The following is a 22,394-nucleotide window of genomic DNA, read 5'->3' on the forward strand; positions in this document are numbered from 1 at the left end:
GATGAGTAAAATGTAGCCACTTTCATGGGCTATTTATAGGACTTTCTTTGAGTTAAAAGAGGTTTATGATCGAATAATTTTACTATCAAAATCGTGAAAATCGAACAATTAAAGGATTTGTATTGAGGGCATGAGCGAAGTGGAGAATATGACATCATTTTTTTTTATATGAAATTTTGAAATAGGATGCTATTTGTTAGGGTGCGTTTACTTTATTTGTAAAATTTTCATTGAAAAATGATGCATAAGAAATTATTACTCCCTCTGTTCCTCAAATATCTTCGTAAGGGAGGGTAACACGGATTTTAATAAAAGTTTATTGTATATCAGATGAGTGGAGAATGGGTCCCACAAAAAGTGAAGATTGTAAGAGTAATAGTGGGTGGAATTATTTCCAAAAGTAGATTAGTAAGATGTTTTGGGGACAGACCAAAATGGAAAGAGATGAAGATGTTTGAGGGACGGAGGGAGTATTATTATTTTTATCGTATGTTTATTAGAGAAATAGAAAATGTTGAAAAATATTTTTACACCATTATCCAAAGATAATACTATTATTCAATATTGGAGAGAAAATGAGCTGTTCGAACAAAATATATGTATTATTTTATTTTTCATGAAAGTAAACGAACTTTTAGGGAATATGTTTTATTTTCAAATGCAACACTTGTTCGGAATGTGTAATAAATAAATATAATAATTTATCCATCTCGTCAAAAGATACTCATTTCTTTTCGACACAAAAATTAAGAATAATGTATAAATTGGAGAAAAATGGTAGGTCTCATACTTTTCAAGAGTTAATTGTTATTTTTTATAAAAATAAATCATTTTTAATTATACTGATTAAAATAAAAAATAAGACACTTTTAATGGGACGGAGAGTGAGTATTATTTTGTAGTAAAATCCTTACATTTCACTTAATGCACCATGAGCTAAGTATTAGGTTGTATTTTGGGAGTTAGTGAGGGCAAAACTTCCTCCATTTTCTGATTATGTATAAAAAATACAAGTAAAATATAGCTAGGTTGTAGTGGAAAACACCTAAATTTAAAATATTTCCAAAATATCGATCATATTCATAATTTTACGCCAAAAAATATTGCATGGTGGGAATTGGGAAGAATATTGCATAAAGGCTCTTTTGAATATGCTAAAGGCAAAGTGGAATATTATCCGAAGAAAAGAGAGAATATTAAAGAATTTTATATCCTTTCACCTTTGCCTAACCTTTATTCTATTATATATACCCTTAATTGTTTTTATATTTCTTTTTCTCTTTTAACACGACTTAGGGAATATACGAATTGATTTGGACACATAGTTTGATGATGTGTTGGGCTAGCTTTCCTTAAATAACTTTAATCTAACCAGAATTTTATTTTATCAGAATCCACGGTTGCGATTTTTTGTTATATTTTTATAAGTTATATATTGTGTATTAAATATCAGCTCACGTGTATAGAATGAGAAATATATTGGTAGGTAATGAGCTATCAATCATTTTTTAGGATACAACATACATATCATGAATTCAAAATTAAATCTTATAGAGAATTTTAAATAATTATTCTAACAATCAAATAATTAAACCAATACAAAAAACTAGATCAAAATTTGTGATGCACTACTATTTATATTATGCAAAAAAAAAAAAATACTTCATCCGTCTCATTGTTCTTGTCCTATTTTCTTTTTTGAATTGTCCGATTGATCTTGTTCTGTTTCTATATTTGATAATGATTTTACACTACAAACAATATGGCCTCACATTTATACACATTTTTAATATATTAATTATACTCTCCTTAATAATTGTGCCAAAAAGAAATGGGACAGATGGAGTAATTTTTTAAATCACAATGATAATCAATATTAGTATGATATGAAATATAATTAACACGGATGGTAGACTAGAAAATTCGAACGATTCACGAAATTCTAACTTTATTTATGGTAAACATTTATATTTGTAAATTAATACTTATATTTTATTTGTAAATTCAACGAGAATGGGTCTTGTTGTGTCAATATTTATTTTTTATTGGCCCGGCCCATAATATTTTATTTCTCTTTTGTTTCTCAACAATTTTTTGGCCCACGTGCGTCGATTTCAAATAAAACGAATCTCTCTATTTAAAAAATTGTTGAAAGAGTTCATTGTAGGGCTCAATGTACCAAACCAAAAAATTAGAGTAATGTAACTAAGTAAAAGTTTAGGGAATAATAATTCAAGATTTAAAAGGGTCATGTGAAATGTTTTCTTTTTCGTATCTCATATCATCATAACACAATCTTTATTAGCAAAATCTAATGAATGATTACACATCATAATAATACTTTTTCTGTCCGCAAAAAATAGTTTATTTTTTTTGTCATTACATGGTGGACTCTACTCTCCACTCACAATATAATTGATTATCATTATAACAATATTTTTTAAAAATGAAATCATTTCTCTACTCATAATACAATAATCATTTTTATTAAAACTCGTCTTGTCCACCTTTAAGACTATTTTTGGTGGACTAATGAAGTATATGCTATTTTAACAAGTCAAACGCACCATAATTATAGTAGAAATACGAGCAATCACATAGCTAAAAAAAAGCAACTTAATAATTGCACAATATAGCAAGGACAAATTTCAAAAATAATGGGCCCAAAAATCCCATCACCCACCAACCATATCACAATCTAAAATTCAAAAACAAACATACTGAAATTTGTCAAGATCCACATAATTTAATCCCTACAACGTATAAAAATTGGCTCGAAACGAAAATCCAATTCTTTTTTTCTTTTGAAATTTTAAAAATTAATCAATAATGCATCACATAAATGGTGTACTCAACTGTTGCATCGCCGGTCTTGAGGTTAAAATCATGGGTTCGGGCCTGCACGTATCCTCGGGCCCATCGGAAAAGCCCGGAACCGCCGATCACGGGCATTTCGCGCACGTGATCAAAAACAGCATTCCTTCCCAAAATAGTAATGGAGCTGCCGTTGTATTTTCCCGTTGTGAAGAAGAAGTTCATGGCCATGAGGAGCCCGAGCTCCTCTTGGGAGGCCAGCCCGTAAAACCCTTGGGCTTTGCCCACGGTCTTCGAGCTCAGCTCGGGCCCGAGGGTCAACGGGTTGTCGATCATGTTGACCTGCCCGAAGCCCGTTTTAGTAACGGGCTTCACGATGGGTAATGAAGAAGGGGGGTTGCCGCTAGTGATGTCGTGCCAATAGAGGCGGAACTGGCTCATCTTCTGCTTCATGGCCTTCTGGTCGAGCTCGAGCTCGACCAGATTGATGTCGTTGTGCTCATCGATGATGTGGCAATGTGCGAAGTGGAGGAGGATGGTGATGGAGAGGGTGAGAAGGATTGGGATTCTTTGATATGGAGTGGTCATTGTGTGTGTGTGTGTGTGTGTGTGTGTGTGTGTGTTTGATGAATTATGGGGGCTAGGTTTGTGGTTAAATAGATTTTGATGAGTGTAGTTATGTTGGTGTGTTTTGATAAATTATGCTTGTGTAAAGCATACGACGAAAGGAGTTTTCATAATGAACATAAAATATATTTAAGAAAAGAATAATAGGACACATTTTATGTAGTGAGATAGATGTATATGGCATTATTTAATTTTAATTCGTGATATTCTTAATAGAAAAGTCATCATTCCACCCACTAAAGCATCGTAAGCCTAAATGGGACCACATTTTGGAAATTTAGGCAGTCAAAGTCTTTCTTTCTTTTTTTTTTTTTTTTTTTGAGAATCAAAGTCTTTCTTTGTTTTTGAAATTTGAAGTTGATATGTGAATGCTTGGAAAGAGAGATTGATACCTTTTATTCACCCTCCAAAGATTCTTAATTTTTATATTTGTAATCATGTAGTCTTTTAGTATGTTGATATTGATATTACTTGTATTGCATAGTGACAATATATTGAAAGTGGTATTTCAATATTCTTATGTCGTATGAGAGGTTAAAACTTAAAAGCATCAATTCAAATGTCATTTCGAAATCAAATTTCTTGTCCATGATTATTGTTTCTTGGAGAAAATGGAAGTCACCCACGAAATTTATTTAAATTCACACATTCTTCACTAAAACTTAGAGCAATGATGAGATCATGAGAAGTTTTTAAGAGTGGCATCATTGCTACCTCACAGCAACATGTAAGCCTAGCCAAACCAGGGGCTTAGCCCACTGGCCACCGGGTCCTCACTTAAGTGAAGTGACCCGGGTTCGATCCCTCTTGGGAACGAATTGGTGATTGGAGATATAAGGTGGAGTTTGGTGAATGGAGAGATAAGGTGGTTCTTGGAGTGGATGGGGAACTAACTATTAACATCTAACATGACTTTGACCGATCAAAAAAAAAAAAAAAAAAAAAAAAAAAAAAAACATGTAAGCCTAGCCTAGACTTGTCTTTTCTTCCACGCTAATTCTATGTATTTTTATTTTTATTTTTATTTTAGAGAAAACGTTAATTCTATGTCAATTATGACGGTACTGCACATTATATTATACTTTATAGAATTATTTAAAAGTTTTCTATATGTTTTCCAACAAAAATATGACCACAAACGATAAAGTAGTGCAGCATGAAGCATGATGAGAAAGAATTTTCCCCGAAAGTGAAGACAACCTTCATCTACACTGCAAAAAATATTTTCCAACAAAAATAGTATTTTCCAACAAAAATATATTTTGTAAAGTGTAATAGATCTTTGTCCACATGCGTAAAATATTCATTCTGTTTATTAGAATAATATTTTTTCACTACAATAGGGAAAAAAATATAACTCGGAATTTGAACCTTTTACGCAAATAATGTAGCATAATTTGAAAATCAAGTTGGAAGTAATTGAAATGCGTTGGCTCGTGATTACGCATAAATTGAAAGTGAAAGCAACATTTGACAAAATAAAGTAGCTAGTATATTTATAAAACTTGATATACTAGTGAAAAACAATGATTTACTCAAATTCTTTTCTGGAATAAATTTGTAAAAAACATTATCAAGATATTCAAATATGTGAGTATAATTTTGGGAATAATAATAAGAATAGAGAGAAATTGGAGAAAACATGCGTAAAAAATAAATCAAATATAAGAAAAATTGGCATCATTGCCACCAATTACAACATTAGGGATTTATTTGTATTTAAAAATACTTCCTCCGTCCCACGAATTTTGACACGTATTCTTTTTTGGGTCGTCCCGCAAATCTTGATATATTTTCAAATAAGGTAATTTATTACCTTCTCTCTCCTACTTTATCACTTTTATTACTTTCTCTCCTATTTTATCACTTTTATACTTTATTAACTACACACTTAAAACAATCTACAATTCCTTAATTCTCGTGCCGAAACCAAACGTGTCAAGATTCGTGGAACAGAGGGAGTACATTATAAGGCTATTTGACCCTTTTCCCCAACCTAATCTATACAAGTAATAAACAGCCTATAGATAATTAAAACAAATTAAACATAAGAAATCAATTCTTTCGAGCTCCATTTATGTTAAAATCCATTCAAACTCAACTCAAACAATGATCAAATAAGCTACAAATATAATTTCCAAAACTCGATTAGAACTAAGCCCTATGTCAAGTAACAGAACATAACAATGGAATCTACATATGAATTTGATGCTTCACTTCAGCATTACAAAATATGATAAATACACCCCAATCATGATGCAAAGTATGATACCATAACGAACACGAATGATGCAAAGTATGATACCATAACGAACACGATCGATGCAAAGTATAATGCATAAAGATCACAATCATAAGAGGAACACTAAATTGAAACATAGGGTGGTGAACAGGTATTCTGCATCTTTCAATTCTTTCCCGAAATGGAATGTTGCTCTGAATTCGATAAATTTCAAAAATGATGCTTGAAAGTTAAACGTAAGGGACAGCTCAAGTTTCGACTGAGACTAGTCTACAAAACCATCTCAAAATGAGATATTAAACGTTTGGGAGAAGTATACATTGCCTGTTTCTTCACATCCCTGTGAAGGCCTTCTTTCCTAGACCGGATGATCCTGCTGGTATCACCTTAAGAACATTGAATCTTACGGTTTTTGACAACGGCCTGCAGTGTGACAAGGAGAGTTGTCAAAGTAAGTTCCACACCGTATATGTTGGGTAAAAGGCTACCGAGAAAGTTTTACTACTTGCCTGCATTGGCCGATGATGACATGGTCACCCTCTTTCACACGGAAACAAGGGGATATGTGAGCTGGAATATTTGAGTGCCTCTTTTCGTATCTAAGAAACACCATGAATCAATCAGAACCACAAAATAAAACCAGCAGAAGAGCACTACAGAAACATCATCAAAATGAATTAGCACCTTTGATACTTCTTCACCCAGTGCAAGTAATTACGTCGAACAATAATTGTTCTCATCATCTTAGCACTGTGGCAGGTTCCAGCAAGGATACGGCCTCGGATGGACACATCACCGGTGAACGGACATTTTTTGTCAATATATGTGCCTGGATATAACAGGAACACATTGCTTACAAAAAAGAAACCACACCAACATTGTGAAAACAAAGAGAATAAGAGGAATTACAGAACTGTGCTATCAAGTCATTAAGGAGACTATTGTTGTATTATTTCCGATTTAGTTATACTTCAATGCAAATCAGGTGCATCCCAACTGTTCTATAAGACAAGAAGCTCTACTACCTAGGGCAAATTTGAAGGCTTCTTTCACAAATAGATGCATGCCTCCAAAAGGAATATATGATACATATTATACTAAGAATTACACTTAATAACTTATATCAAATTATCAACTAAATCTGCATTAGCGCAGACATCAACTGTCTTCATCCGATAAGAAAACAACTTTGAGAGCCGAAAAGGGAAACCTAGGGCTGAAGAGAAAATTAAGAACTGCTAATAAAGTAGGCTTCGATTGCCATGACTATCGGAATCCTAGAACAAGCATCCATCAGAGCCCAAAAAGGGGATGATGATAGGTGGAGATGACGAGGAAGGTGAAAATCCTATGGATCCAATGGGAAGAGATGACAAGCAATATCAGAGAGATCTCAATCATTCACATATACAGAATCCAATTAAATCAACTGAGCTAGGATTAACATATATACATTATTAGTTATTAATGCACTGTATAAATTCAGAAATCAAGTTTCTGATACAACGACAATCGGAATAAGACATGAGCATAACACCGATGAAATCATGTTATGAACAAATAGTAAATTCACAATCAGCAGACTCATAGACGCAAGATATCATTCAATCAATCAAATTAATCAATACATTACAAACAACTCAAATTCTATAAGACTAATCACGTACATAATCCATATTCAATCTACAAGCATGATAAAGCAACACAGCATTCTACACTTGCACACACACACACACACACACACAAACGAGAAAAAAAGTAATGATTAAGACCTTCAGTTGCTTCACGCGGGGTCTTGAACCCTAATCCGATGTTTTTCCAGTAGCGGTTGCCGCCCTTTCCAGGTGCTTTACCCTTCCCCGACTTCTTCGAGCTGCAAAAACACCCCCATCTGATTTCGCAGATCAAACCCAACCAAAACTTACAAAACCTAATAATTAGCTTAATTCTTACCATAGAAACACTTTCGGCTGCTTCAGAAACGCTTTCTCGGTCTGAAAATCAACAAAAACTACATTAATTAATAATTATATCAACAAAAACACAGCACTCCCCACTAAACACGAGCACACAAATTATAACCTGTTCCGCCATGGTTGCAGGCCAAGCAATGCAGATGAGAATGAGGAGACGGGCGAAATCGCGGCAGATTTTCTGTATGTTTTGGAGTTTAATGATTGTGTTTCGGAATAAATGCAAATTGCTTGCTATGGATTAGGGCTTAGGGTTTGGGTTGGCCCAAGAATTGGTAATTGGTGTTGTGAAATAATAATAATAATAATAATAATAATAATAATAATAATAATAATAATAACAACGCCTCAAATAATAATAATAATAATAATAATAATAATAGTGTTTCCTCAGGAGAAGATGCTCGATAAAAGTTTAAATGTTATGAATATGGATGCAATTTATACCTTTTAAATTTTTGGCTTAAAATTTCTGTTATTCAAACTTTATTACTAGATTGCTACAAATATTTAACCAATACTACTTTAATCATAAAATTCTGATATTCAAAAAGTTATTATGGGCTTCTAATGTAGTAGTAGTATGTTTTATAACAAAAAACTAAATTTTATCCATGGGTGATTCTATTCCTAGCTCCCGTTTTATTCTTCATAGCCCAAAAACACAATTTCTAAAAACAAGCCCAATCAATACTACTTTAATCATATAAGTCAGATATACAAAAGTATTATGGGCTTCTAATGTATGTTTCATAAAATAGAACTACATGTTATGGATTTATGGCCTAAAACACAATTTATGGAAACAAGCCCAAATAATGGCCGGTGGGGGTGGGTGTGACACATAAACAATAACATATAATACCATGTAATATTACAAAGTTGGATTATCTATAATAATAATAATAATAATAACTCCGTTGCCTTATTCCTTACAATAAATACTCGAACTAAACCTCGAATCCACCCAAAATAAATGTGACTTTTACTAAGGTGCTCTATTACAACTAGGGCTGGAAAAATATACCGAAAACTCGGTATACCGGTCATACCGTACCGTAAAATACCGTAAAATACCGAATTTAAGGTATACCGATTTTTTTGGTAAGGTATGATACCGTACCGAAGATTTACGGTAATGTAAAGGTATGGATTTTTCAGATACCGGGGTATACCGGTGTATACCGATACCGCGGTATATACCGAAAAAATCAATAAATACCGTATTAAAGGTATATACCGGAACACGGTATGATACCGTATTACTGGTATACTGAATATTACTGTATATACCGGTGATGCGGTATCATACCTTATTCTGGTATACCTTAATATTCAGTATATACCGGTAATAAGGTACAATACCTTATTCTGATATACCGCAGTTGTCCGTATATATTGGTATACCGAAAATCGCGGTATATATCATATCAAAATCTATAGTTTTAAAATATATAATATATATTTTTATGTTTATATTTTTAAAAATATTTATAAATTTTATAAAATGATGTATATAATCTATATTATGTGAATATATACAATTGTATATGAATTTATAAATATCATCAAATGATACAAAAACAAATAAAATATAGTATATAGTATAAGTCATACAATAAAATAAAATTGTTTATTTTGATATTATAGTATAGTTATAATATATAACTAAAATTATTGTTTTACAATAAATTATACATCTAACTTATAATAGTTACATATATAATAGCATAGTTATAATATTAGTATTATATTATAAATAATATTACGTCTAACATATAAATTATGTGTAACTTATAACATCTATATAATTTACTATATATTACATGAATGCATACAAGTATGCGAATATAAATATCATCAAATGATATAAAAGTGAATAAAATATAATATAGTATGTAAGTTATATAATTTAATATAACTGAATTATTTATATTGATATCATAACACAGTTATAATATAATATTCTATATTATATAACTAAGATTATTGTACAGTTATAATATAATATTCTATATTATATAACTAAGATTATTGTTCTACAATAAATTATACATCTGACGTGTAACATCTATGTATATAATTGCATAGTTATAATTAATATTGATATTATATTATAACTTAGATTACATCTAACTTATAAATCTCATATAACTTTACATTGATATCATTAATAATAAATGTATTACTTTTATTTATTTGTGATATATTTTAATTATTATGTCATTATTATATTTGTTAAATATTATTCATTATCTAAACATGTTTTAAATAAATAAGTTATCAGTTTTGTACCGTATTGAATTTTTTCGATTTCGGTAATACCGATCATTTTGGTATACCGTTAAAGTGTGGTATACCGTGAAAGTACGGTATACCGAAATTCGGTAAGGTAAAGGTTTTGTATATTCTCCATACCGTACTTAAGGTATACCGAACTAAGGTATACCGTAGGTAAAGGTAAGGTAAATGTATGAATTTTCTCCATACCGGAGGTAAAGGTAAGGTATAAGGTATGATCGATTTAATAAGGTATACCGTACCGTACCACCCCTAATTACAACAAATAAATCTAAGGTAGTAGTATTTTATAATTTTTTTTAAATTAGAATTACAAGAGGTATTTAAATATAATCAAATATACAATTCGCACGCAGGCGAGACCTCAACATCACACAACTGTGGAAAAACAACACCTCACGAACACCACCTAAAATGAGAAAATATCACCGCACGCAGTCCAAGACCTTTCACAAAGACGAGTCTTTGGGTGCCTCAACTTTACCAATAGAGCAAGGCCAGTAGTATTTTATAATTAAACAACCTAATTTGGAAATATTAAACATTATTGTCCAAATTTATTTATTGGGATAATGTTACATGTCCCGTCAAATAAATGCCATCATAAAATCCCTAACTGCACAACTCAACACACTAGGGCCCCAAAAAATTTATATGAAGTGAGACATATTAAAAGCTCGAGTTTGTTTATGACTTTTTAAATAAACGTCCCCAATAAAATAGGGTGAAAATATAAAAATTATTTACTCATATTTTTTATATAAGTCGATGTTTTTATATATGCATTATCAAATGTGGGTAGTTTAATCCATTAATACAAAAATTTATTGGCCTAAATTTGCTGGCTTATTTAGCTTTAAAATAATTTTTGTCAGCAAATAAATGACGTTTAAAGGAATTCAAGATCTGCACAGAAATAAAGATGATGGTGATTGATTAATGTTTTAATGCATTACGTGTAGTTGGGAGTTGGATCAATACTACCATTTGATTTATTAACGTTGTAACGTGTAATGTCACGATTGCATATGTGAATAGGAAATGTCTTAGCTACACAATGTGTATTACACATCAACGTTAGGATTGCGCCACGTTGCATTTCAAAAAAGTGCCTTCGGCTCACTTTTTGTTCACCCGGTCCGATTTTCTCTTATAAAATACCACCGAGCATCTCTTTGGCTGTTTCGTCCAACCCCCCAAATGATGTTCCCAAACTCCACGTGTCCCTACAAATGTGTAGTCCTACCATAGGTTTCTTGAATTGGGTTAAATTAGTTTTTGCATAGTTGAAATTGTTGTATTAATACATCGCTCTTAATGTTAATTCATGCACTTCCAAATTAGTATGTATTGAGATTCATTTTTTTTAATGTATTAACATTTATATTCGGGGTAATGTATGGGAAAATAATTTTAATTTTTATATTTATATAAAATTAATATTAATTCAATTATTATACTTATAAATATAATAAAAAATAAATTTTAATTTAATATATTTGAATTGAATAGTGAAAAAAAATCACAATTATAAAATTTATTAAATGGGGATTTTATTAAAGAAAAAAAAATCTAAAAGAACCCTTGAAAGCACAAAATCAAAATTATAAAATTTAATATTATGAAAAAAAATATTAAAAAAAATTAATTAAAAAGAATTAAAAATATATTTATTTAAAAAAATGAGAGAGGAGAGATAAATTTATAAAAAAAATTAATATTTAAAAAAATTAATTTTTACATTTTAAATCAAATATTTTCATAAAATATATCATATTAAAGCTGTTATCGTGATCTTTAATTTGATATGCATATTAAATATTTTATAATTAATCGAATTTCACAATTCTGGAAAGAAATGTAACAACAAATAAGAAGTTAAAGAAAATGAAAAGAAAAAGAAAAATATATAGTCTAAATATAAATCTTCAATTTTATTATAACTACAAAATTGCCACTCAATTTTGAAATTAATTGAAATAGATTTCAAATTGAAAACTACTTTTTAATATAGCATAGATGTTTAGTGGCACAAAATTACATTAACACTTGTGAAATTATTTGGAATTCCATATTGACAGATGTGGGTATTATGTATTTCAAATCTAGATTTATTCAACTAAAAATCGTAAGGTTCTTACTAAAATTCTACTAATTGAATCTTGATTCAAATAGTGATTTTTATATATTAAACTAAGAACCTTAAGATTCTTACAAAGATTCTACTAATTGAATCTTGAGTCACTCTTGATTTATAGAAATTCAACTAAGAATCCTAAGATTCCACTAATTGGATCTCGATTCAACTAGTGATTTCTAGAAATTCAATTAAGAATCCTAAGATTCCACAAATTGAATCTTGATTCACTCTTGATTTCTATAAATTAAACTTAGAACCCTAATATTATTACTAAGATTCCACTAATTGAATCTTGATTCAATTAGTGATTTCTAGAAATTCAACTAAGAATCCTAATATTCCTCCTAAGATTCCACTAATTGAATCTTGATTCAATTAGTGATTTCTAGAAATTCAACTAACAATCCTAGGATTCTTCTTAAGATTCAACTAATTGAATCTTGATTCAATCAGTGATTTCTAGAAATTCAACTAAGAATCATAAGATTCTTCCTAAGATTCCACTAATTAAATCTTGATTTATAAAAATTTAACTAAGAATCCTAAGATTCTTACTAAGATTCCACAAATTGAATCTTGATTCAATCTTGATTTCTATAAATTAAATTAAGAATCCTAATATTCTTACTAAAATTTCACTAATTGAATCTTGATTCACTCTTGATTTCTATAAATTAAACTAAGGATCCTAAGATTCTTACTAAGATTCCACTAACTGAATCTTGATTCAATTAGTGATTTCAAAAAATTCAACTAAGAATCCAAAGATTCATTCTAAGATTCCACTAATTGAATCTTAATTCAATTAGTGATTTCCAGAAATTCAACTAAGAATCCTAAGATTCCAATAATAGAATCTTGATTCACTCTTGATTCCCATAAATTCAACTAAGAATCTTAAGATTCTTACTAAGATTCCACTAATTGAATCTTGATTCACTCTTGATTTCTAGAAATTCGACTAAGAATCTTAATATTCTTCCTAAGATTCCACGAATTGAATCCTGATTCACTCTTGATTTCTATAAATTAAACAAAGAATGCTAAGATTAGTAATAAGTTTCCACTAATTGAATCTTGATTCTATTAATGATTTCTAGAAATTCAACTAAGAATCCTAAGATTCCACTAATTGAATCTTTGATTCAATTAGTGGTTTCTAGAAATTCAACTTAGAATTCTAATATTCTTCCTAAGCTTCCACTAATTGAATCTCGATTCAATCAATGATTTCTAAAAATTCAACTAAGAATCCTAAGATTCTTACTAAGATTCCACTAATTGAATCTTGATTCACTCTTGATTTCTAGAAATTCAACTAAGAATCTTAAGATTCTTACTAAGATTCCACAAATTGAATCTTGATTCACTCTTGATTTGTATAAATTAAACTAAGAATCCTAATATTATTACTAAGATTCCACTAATTAAATCTTGATTCAATTAGTGATTTCTAGAAATTCAACTAAGAATCTTAAGATTCCTCCTAAAATTCCACTAATTGAATCTCGATTCAATTAGTCTTGATTCACCATTGATTTCTAGAAATTCAACTAAAAATCCTAAGATTCCAATAATTGAATGTTGCTTCACTCTTGATTTCCAAAAATTCATCTAAGAATCCTAAGATTCTTACTATTTCTAGAAATTCAACTAAGAATCCTAAGATTCTTACTAAGATTCAATTTGTGGAATCTTAGTATGAATCTTAGGATTCTTAGTTGAATTTCTAGAAATCAAGAGTGAATCAAGATTCTATTATGGAATCTTAGGAAGAATCATAGAATTCTTAGTTGAATTTCTAGAAATCAAGAGTGAAGCAAGATTCATTTAGTGGAATCTTAGTAAAAATCTTAAGATTCTTAGTTGAATTTCTAGAGCTCACTGAGTGAATCAAGATTCAATTAGTTGAATCTTAAGAAGAATCCTAGGATTGTTAGTTGAATTTCTAGAAATCACTAATTGAATCAAGATTCAATTAGTGGAATCTTAGGAGGAATCTTAGGATTCTTGGTTGAATTTCTAGAAATCACTAATTGAATCAAGATTCAATTAGTGGAATCTTAGTAATAATATTAGGATTCTTAGTTGAATTTATAGAAATCAAGAGTGAATCAGGATTCAATTTGTGGAATCTTAGGATTCTTAGTTGAATTTTTAGAAATCACTAATTGAATCGAGATCCAATTAGTGGAATCACTTATTATATATCAAAAACTATTAATATCTAAAAATCTTTATATTAGTATTCCACTTATCAATAAAATTTTATTTATATCCATACAAGAAAAATAGAAAATACATATATTTGTAATTTTGAGATTGTAATGATTATTGTAATGTTATACTTTATGATATCCAACTCTCCATTTTCAATTTAAAAACGTAGTTGATTACTTTAATATATATGACTTTAATGTTATTAATTCTATTTATATTCCCTAAAAAATTATCTTTGACCTCATGGGTAGACCAATTCAGGTTCCAACGTATATAATACTTCAATTGGGTTAAAATAAAAACCACCCTTAAAATAAGAATGTAGAACTAATCTATACCCTTAATCAATAATACTTTAATGGACATGATTTAAAATTCATTATATTTTAATTTGCCTCTAATACCTACTGTATATTATGAAAAAAAAACTACTATAGAAAAAGACATTTCAGGAAAAAAAATGCGCGCAAGAAGGTTTCAATATGAGTGTTTGTTTTGCTATGTCGACAATAAATAAAAGTCATGGATAATGTTTTTCAAATGTAGGATTATATCTGTCAAAACCTATTTTTAGTTATGGGCAACTCTACACGGCAATCTCAAAAGTCACTAAAAAAGAGGTCATACGCAAGACGCAACAACTAACGTGGTGTATGATGAAATTTTCGATAGATTATGAGTTAATTGCAAATTTAATAATTTATTCAAACTTTTAAAGTTTAAGTCATTAGTGCTACTATCTAATTTATTATTTTCTTATTTTTTTTAATTACTTGTCCCAACTACATACATATAATATAGTTATGTTTCAAATAATTGTTTCAATTTCTCTTTTAATATTTTTTGGATTGAAACTTTGTTTACATATAAATTTCATAGGATATTTAAATTAGGTCGGTCAATTTCAAATAAATATTAGTATATTTTTTTTTATTTTAAAACAATTTCATTAAATTCTTTATTTTAGTGAAAAAAAATTATGAAACAAAAAATACATTAATAATTTTATAAATTTATATTTTAATAGAGTCCGTCGAATTTCGACGGGTCACTTACTAGTTCCAAATAATTTCACAATAGTTAATGTAATTTTGTGCCACTAAACATCTATGCTATATTAAAAAGTAGTTTTCAATTTGAAATCTATTTCAATTAATTTCAAAATTGAGTGGCAATTTTGCAGTTATAATAAAATTGAAGATTTATATTTAGACTATATATTTTTCTTTTTCTTTTCATTTTCTTTAACTTCTTATTTGTTGTTACATTTCTTTCCAGAATTGTGAAATTCGATTAATTATAAAATACTTAATATGTATATTAAATTAAAGATCACGATAACAACTTTAATATGATATATTTTATGAATATATTTGATTTAAAATGTAAAAATTAAATTTGTTTAAATATTATTTTTTTTATAAATTTATCTCTCCTCTCTCATTTTTTTAAATAAATATATTTTTAATTCTTTTTAATTAGTGTTTTTTATTTTTTTCATAATATTAAATTTTATAATTGTGATTTTGTGCTTTCAAGGGTTCTTTTAGATTTTTTTTCTTTAATAAAATCCCCATTTAATAAATTTTATAATTGTGATTTTTTTTCACTATTCAATTCAAATATATTAAATTAAAATTTATTTTTTATTATATTTATAAGTATAATAATTGAATTAATATTAATTTTATATAAATATAAAAATTAAAATTATTTTCCCATACATTACCCCGAATATAAATGTTAATACATTAAAAAAAATGAATCTCAATACATACTAATTTGGAAGTGCATGAATTAACATTAAGAGCGATGTATTAATACAACAATTTCAACTATGCAAAAACTAATTTAACCCAATTCAAGAAACCTATGGTAGGACTACACATTTGTAGGGACACGTGGAGTTTGGGAACATCATTTGGGGGGTTGGACGAAACAGCCAAAGAGATGCTCGGTGGTATTTTATAAGAGAAAATCGGACCGGGTGAACAAAAAGTGAGCCGAAGGCACTTTTTTGAAATGCAACGTGGCGCAATCCTAACGTTGATGTGTAATACACATTGTGTAGCTAAGACATTTCCATGTGAATAATATTTTTAATGTCGTGTTATTTTTTTGGGATAAAATTTATTTATATTTACCATTTGGTGTTTGATTGATTAACGTTATAACGATATGTCTTTGTCATATAACTGCATATGTATTGGATCCATTTTATTTATATTTAGTAAGATGAATAGAACATGTGGAAGATAGCAACGACACAAAACCACTCTTGTGAAATTAATTATGTGTTAAATTTGAGAATTTTTTGATATAATTTGAACCCATCATATTTGAATACCCTGCTTTACATAATTTCAATTATATCTCAATATTTGTCTCTCCTAATTTTTTATATATCGAAACTCAAAATTAATGGGGTGCTTAGAGCATCCGCATTGGTGTTACATGATAGCTTACTTTATGAGGGGGACCACATGGTGTAAAGAGGCTGCATTGGTGTTACATGATAGCCTAAATGATTTTTTTAGTTTTGATTTTTTCATTTTTCATTTAAGTTTAATTTCATAAATTTAAATCACACAATTTACTTCAAATTTAAATTGCATTAATTTTAAAATCCTAAAAAATACATAAAACTTAATAAAATAAAAACAAATCCTACAAATAACTATTCCGGCCCTAGAGGACCGAAACGTGCCTAAACATGCTCCATCAAATCATATTGGAGCGCGGCGTGCAACTGCCTATCTCGGAGAAGGGTATCTCTTTGCACATATTCCTCGAAGAAAACTGGGGTTGCTCGACCACTCTCCGTCGAGTCACTGCTAGACGCCCCATGTCCCGCGTCGTCATCTCTCCAATTGGTTGCTCCTTCACCTTCGTGCTCCACAATCATGTTGTGGAGAATGATGCAACACAACATGATGTCCCGGAGGTGCTCCAAGTACCAATTCTGCGCGGGACTGCGAATGATTCCCCACCGAGCTTGAAGGACTCCAAAGGCACGTTCGACATCCTTTCGTGCCGATTCTTGCATCTTCTTGAACCTCGTCTCCTTCTGATTTGTCACCATCGGTGGACTCTTGACGAAGCAACGCCACTCCGGATATATGTCGTCGCACAAGTAGTAGCCCATCTGGTAGTAGCGATGGTTCGCCTGAAAGAGCACAGGCGGGGCCGTTCCATCCAACACGTCGGCGAAGAGAGACGACTGGTTGAGAACGTTGATGTCGTTGTTCGAACCAGCGACACCGAAGAAGGCATGCCAAATCCACAGATCGTGGTATGCAACGGCATCCAAGATCAAGGTTGGCTCCCCTTGATCACCGCGTGTATATGCGCCGTGCCACGCCTTATGGGTAATTCTTCCACCCCCAATGCATACAATTAAGAATTCCCAGCATCCCGGGAAATTCGTGTCACGCCTCGTGCATCTGGGTAAGGCGTGTGATGTCCTTCGGCGTTGGACGGCGCAGATAATGGGCTCCAAAAGCCCGGATGACCGCCTTGCAGAACTTCTTGAGGCATATACGCCTGGTGGAGTCGGCGACTTTGAGATACTCGTCAAAGGTATCCGCACTGACGCCGGTGGCTAACTGGCGGATAGCCGACGTGCATTTCTGCAACGAGGAGAGAGAGTCCCGACCTATTGCATCAGTGGTCATCTGGAAGTAAGTATCTTCACCTTGAACAACCTCGACGATGCGCAAGAATAGCTCCTTCTGCATTCGAAAATGCCGTCGGAAAAATGTAGGTCTGTACGTCGGATTGTCGTCGAAGTAGTCTTGCATAAGACGTAGGTGGGCTTCCTCTCGATCACGGTGGACGTAAGACCGGGGACGTTTAACACGTCTCGGCTCCGGCGCCGGTTGGGTGTAGATTTGAGCAAGCAATTATTTCTGCAACTCTATCTCCTCCATGATCGCGTGAGCTACACCATCAGATGAATCAGACGAAGAACCGTGGTCGGATTCCACCATTGTTGGAAGAAAAAAGAAGAAGAGACTTGAAAGGTGTAGATTGAAAGAGGAGAATTGTGCAGTGAAAGTGAGGAAGAAGAAGGAGGAAGAGAGAATATAAAGAGAATAAAAAATTTTAAAAATAAATAAATAAATAAATTCGAACAGTCAAATTTGCACGGAAACCGAGGCCGTCAAAGCTGCCTTCAAATTCAAAATTCAAATATTCGATTTTTTTTATAAAGGCGCGTGTAAAACACGCGCCTTATTTTCAACGGTTGATCGGGCTACACGATAGAACGTGTAGCCCTCGTGTAAGTGAGGGCTACATCGGCTTACACGATAGCAGCCTTATACGAGTAGGCCGCTATCGTGTAACCGATGCGGATGCTCTTATGAAGCCTATTTAATTAAATTGTATTTCGTTATTGTTAATTTTAATTATCGTTCAAACTCAAAATTGATTGAAGTTTTGATGTTTATTTAGCCGGATTGTTCTCCCTCGTTATCAATTTTATCGTGGAATGTTTAATATAATTAGCAAAGGGTTTCATAATTATAGATTTTTCTATTAACATAAATAATTTTCACTATTTGAGTGATTATTGATTAATACATGGAATATTTATGATGATGGGTGATAGGTCGCAACAAGCCACGTTTGGTTCGGTCCATTCATTTACAATTTTGGTGAATTTATTTCTAGGTGAAATATATTTAATGTGAACGGAAAAAAAATATTTAATGTGCTATACATATATATACTGTATATATCATCAATTAATGGTAAAACTATGCAAAACGGTCTCAATAATCGTTACTACATATTTTTATAAAATATTATCATGACAAAATAGACTAAAAATCTTTTACCATATATAGTAGTAATATAAAAAAAAAAAATTGAAGGAAGTAGTAATATAATTCTATTGTAACCAAACTTTTTATCCTTTTTAAGTTTGCTTATGAATTTATTTATTTATTGTTTTGGAAAAAGGATAATATTAGATACGTCTTTTCTATATGTGAATTATATGCGTCGGAAAACAAACAATTCGTCACACATTTTAGCTAGTTTCAGCCAATCACTTGAATTATGAATATTGTGTTTTGGATAATATAATTTTTTATTAAAAAAATCAATAACAAAAAACACAAATTTTAGTCCCACGAGCCGCTGGCAAAGATTAAATTATCATTAATTACACAATTTTGAGGACCACATAATAATTTATTTTTGCATAAGAAATTTCTGGTTGGACAGTAACGCTTTTGTCAAATCATTTGATACATAACAAATATAACTTCTTATTTTTTTTCAGGTAACATAACAAATATAGCCTAGAGAACTACTTTTGCAACCCTTCATTTAAAACTCTGTTTTTTGTGTTATATATAGAAACTCTTTTTATTTTTTTCCTATTTATTATAAAGGAAAACTTAACCCTCTCATGATTCTTGACAAGTGTCCAATTGTGACACATGATTGAAATCTACCATTATAGTTTGCGTTGGCATATCCATAGCACTTCAATAGTAGGCTATAATATGGTTTCAAAAACAAAATAGTAGGCTATAATATTATTTAGAATCTAATTATGATATTTAGTTATATAGATAGCTAAATGCTAGAGCTGATAAAAGTGGAAAGGGGCTCTTATTTTATCATAGTTTTGTTCTATCTTCAAAAAACATACATTAAAGAATGTATCATATTTTTTTATTAGGGTGGGTTTACTTTGAAAGAAAATGTGAGAAAATATATATTTTTATTATTTTTTTATTATTTTTATATATTTATTATGATAGAAAATTTTTCTTCAGGTATGATGAAATATTTTTTTTGAACAGTTCATTTTCACTCGTTTTGTCTCCACTATTGGATAATATTACTTTTGGGTAGTGGTGTGAAAATATTTTCCAATATTTTCTCATCTTTTCATCTATAATAAACATGCTAAAAAAAATGAAAAAAAAATATTTTCACATATTTTCGTATCCATTATTTTCCAATGAAAATTTTACAACCAAAGTAGATGTATCTTAATTTTATTTTACAATGTCAAAGTAGTATTATATACGTGCAATACACTTTATTGTATGTAACCATCAATGTACTTAAAAGAAGCCAGCATAAGTTATTCCATATATTTCTCGCAGATACATCATTATGTACTCCCTCCGTCCCACGAAGCATGACACAGTTTTTTTTTTGTCTGTCCCATGAAGCATGACACGTTTCTAAAAATGGCACAAAATTTGCCCTTTATTCACATTTTTACTTTTTCACCTACCACACTTTATACACAAAATACCAATTTCTTAATTCCTGTGCCGAAAAGAAGTGTATCATGCTTCAAGGGACGGAGGGAGTATTTTGATTTTATATTATGGGGGTAAAATAAAGGAAGAAGATACATTTTTTAATAAAATTCGAATTTGAATAAAAGAAGACCTAGAGAACTCTAAACCAAGAAAATTAAATTTCCCAACTTCCCCCAACCCCACCTCTAACTCCCTTTACAAGCTGCCACTGCAAACTAGAAAAGCAAATAGTATATTATATAAGTAACATTCTATAAGTCTCTCTCTCTCTCTCTAAGTTATAGCAAAATGGAGTTTCAAAACTTTTGCTTGGTATGCATCTCGATGCTTATTCTATTGAATTTTGCAGAGTGTGATGTAAAGGAAGATAGAGAAAAATGTGAAAATCAACTAATAGGGCTGGCAACATGCCTGCCCTATGTGACCGGGGAGTCCAAGGCCCCCGCGAGCGATTGTTGCACTGGCTTCAAACAAGTCTTGAGAGATAGCCGCGAGTGCATCTGCATTCTGATCAAAGATCGAAACGACCCGAGTCTAGGGTTCAAGATCAACGCCACCCTCGCCCTCTCCCTCCCCGCCAAATGCAAGGCCCCCGTCAACGAGTCCATCACAGAGTGTCCAAGTAAGTTGCCCCTCCCCCCCCCCATAAAAATACATGCATCAGTGTGTGTGTGTTGGCCAAGTGATAAGAGGTTAATGTCTAAGACAAATATTAACTAGAGGTGAGTCGATTTCATGCAGCTCTTCTTCATCTACCACCAAATTCACCGGATGCTAAGGTGTTTGATGATTTTGCAAAGAGTGCTAGCAAAAGCAACACCACAACTACCACTCCTACCGGTATGTATGAAATTACTGCATAAAACTATTGGATCTTTAAAAACAAATTAATACACATGTCACAAGTCATGCACTTTGCATTTATTGTCTCAACTAACTATTTACGTTTTTTTTTTTTTTTTGAATTACTTCTCATTTTTTTCACTATTTTTCGAAATAAAGCAAGCTCGTCGAGTGGTTCGTCTGCATCGACAACTGCTAATGAAAAGAGTGACGGAGGAGAGAAGAAGATATTGATAGAGGCTCAAAGGGTTGCAGGAGTATTCATAGCTATGGGTGCACTTCACATTTTCATGAATCGTTAATGTCGAAAGAGTGTTTTTGTTTATCATTTGCATAATTTTTCTCTTTTATTTTATCTTAGTTTGCATAACAATGTCAAGGGTGAGGTTAGCTTAGATATTTAGGTTGTTTTTAAATGTTTTTATATTAGTGAATACCTTTGTAATAATATTCTTATGTTTTGAGAATAAATAAATAGTGGGAGCCCTTATTGTCGAAGGTCATTCAAATTGCGTGCATTTGTCGTATAAGATTTTCCTAATACAATTTTTTTAGTCAAATAAAATATAGATTTCAGTAATATTTACCCCAAAAAGTACAGATAATATAGGACATTAATTACCCAAATCCCTCCTCTTATATGCTTTTTTGGTTAATTGACTATAAATTTATAGATAATCAGTGAATTCTACGTTTCTGATACTTTATACTCCTTCCGTCTTATTCTAATAGGCTCATTTTTCTTTTTCGGTAAAAAAAGTTGTACTTAATTGGTGTGGATCACACCACTTTACTACTACTTTCCGACTAAAAAGTAAATTTTCTTAATTTTCGTGCCCAAAAGAAGTGAGCATGTTAAAATGGGACGGAAGGAACAATATATTGAAAAAGTACACAAAGTTTGATCAATTTTGAAATTTCGTTAAAATTAATAGTACGAT

General features: G+C 30.9%; 3 protein-coding genes across 3 annotated transcripts; 1 reads left to right on the forward strand and 2 right to left on the reverse strand.

The window, feature by feature from the left end:
• Nucleotides 1-2,603: 2,603 nt before the first annotated feature.
• LOC130999526 (dirigent protein 22-like) lies at nucleotides 2,604-3,573 on the reverse strand. Its single transcript, XM_057925074.1, has one exon. The coding sequence runs from the start codon at nucleotides 3,400-3,402 to the stop codon at nucleotides 2,824-2,826; it is 579 nt and encodes a 192-aa protein (XP_057781057.1). The 5' UTR covers nucleotides 3,403-3,573; the 3' UTR covers nucleotides 2,604-2,823.
• Nucleotides 3,574-5,824: 2,251 nt separating this feature from the next.
• LOC130999527 (40S ribosomal protein S11-like) lies at nucleotides 5,825-7,945 on the reverse strand. Its single transcript, XM_057925075.1, has 6 exons — nucleotides 7,766-7,945; nucleotides 7,637-7,677; nucleotides 7,456-7,556; nucleotides 6,368-6,512; nucleotides 6,193-6,282; nucleotides 5,825-6,106 (listed from the first exon to the last, which is right to left on the reverse strand). Exons 1-6 carry the CDS (start codon nucleotides 7,775-7,777, stop codon nucleotides 6,016-6,018), a joined length of 480 nt encoding a protein of 159 aa, XP_057781058.1. The 5' UTR covers nucleotides 7,778-7,945; the 3' UTR covers nucleotides 5,825-6,015.
• Nucleotides 7,946-20,762: 12,817 nt separating this feature from the next.
• Nucleotides 20,763-21,948, forward strand: LOC130999528 (non-specific lipid transfer protein GPI-anchored 14-like). The gene is made up of 3 exons (XM_057925076.1): nucleotides 20,763-21,232; nucleotides 21,352-21,450; nucleotides 21,613-21,948. The coding sequence occupies exons 1-3, from the start codon at nucleotides 20,899-20,901 to the stop codon at nucleotides 21,753-21,755; spliced, it is 576 nt and encodes a 191-aa protein (XP_057781059.1). The 5' UTR covers nucleotides 20,763-20,898; the 3' UTR covers nucleotides 21,756-21,948.
• The last annotated feature ends 446 nt before the right edge of the window (nucleotides 21,949-22,394 follow it).

Source organism: Salvia miltiorrhiza, chromosome 8, assembly GCF_028751815.1.
Source record: "Salvia miltiorrhiza cultivar Shanhuang (shh) chromosome 8, IMPLAD_Smil_shh, whole genome shotgun sequence".
In the NCBI taxonomy this organism is placed as follows: Eukaryota; Viridiplantae; Streptophyta; class Magnoliopsida; order Lamiales; family Lamiaceae; genus Salvia; species Salvia miltiorrhiza.

What these genes read in the sequence shown, in the direction of transcription:
- LOC130999526 (XM_057925074.1), bottom strand. Translation starts at nt 3,402, where the DNA reads ATGACCACTCCATATCAAAGAATCCCAATCCTTCTCACCCTCTCCATC.
- LOC130999527 (XM_057925075.1), bottom strand. An exon ending in CAGCCGAAAGTGTTTCTATG is followed by an intron (nt 7,557 to 7,636) that starts GTAAGAATTAAG and finishes GTGTTTTTGCAG; the next exon opens with CTCGAAGAAGTCGGGGAAGG. An exon ending in TGGGTGAAGAAGTATCAAAG is followed by an intron (nt 6,283 to 6,367) that starts GTGCTAATTCAT and finishes GGTGTTTCTTAG; the next exon opens with ATACGAAAAGAGGCACTCAA.
- LOC130999528 (XM_057925076.1), top strand. Translation starts at nt 20,899, where the DNA reads ATGGAGTTTCAAAACTTTTGCTTGGTATGCATCTCGATGCTTATTCTA. An exon ending in GTCCATCACAGAGTGTCCAA is followed by an intron (nt 21,233 to 21,351) that starts GTAAGTTGCCCC and finishes GATTTCATGCAG; the next exon opens with CTCTTCTTCATCTACCACCA. An exon ending in CACAACTACCACTCCTACCG is followed by an intron (nt 21,451 to 21,612) that starts GTATGTATGAAA and finishes TTCGAAATAAAG; the next exon opens with CAAGCTCGTCGAGTGGTTCG.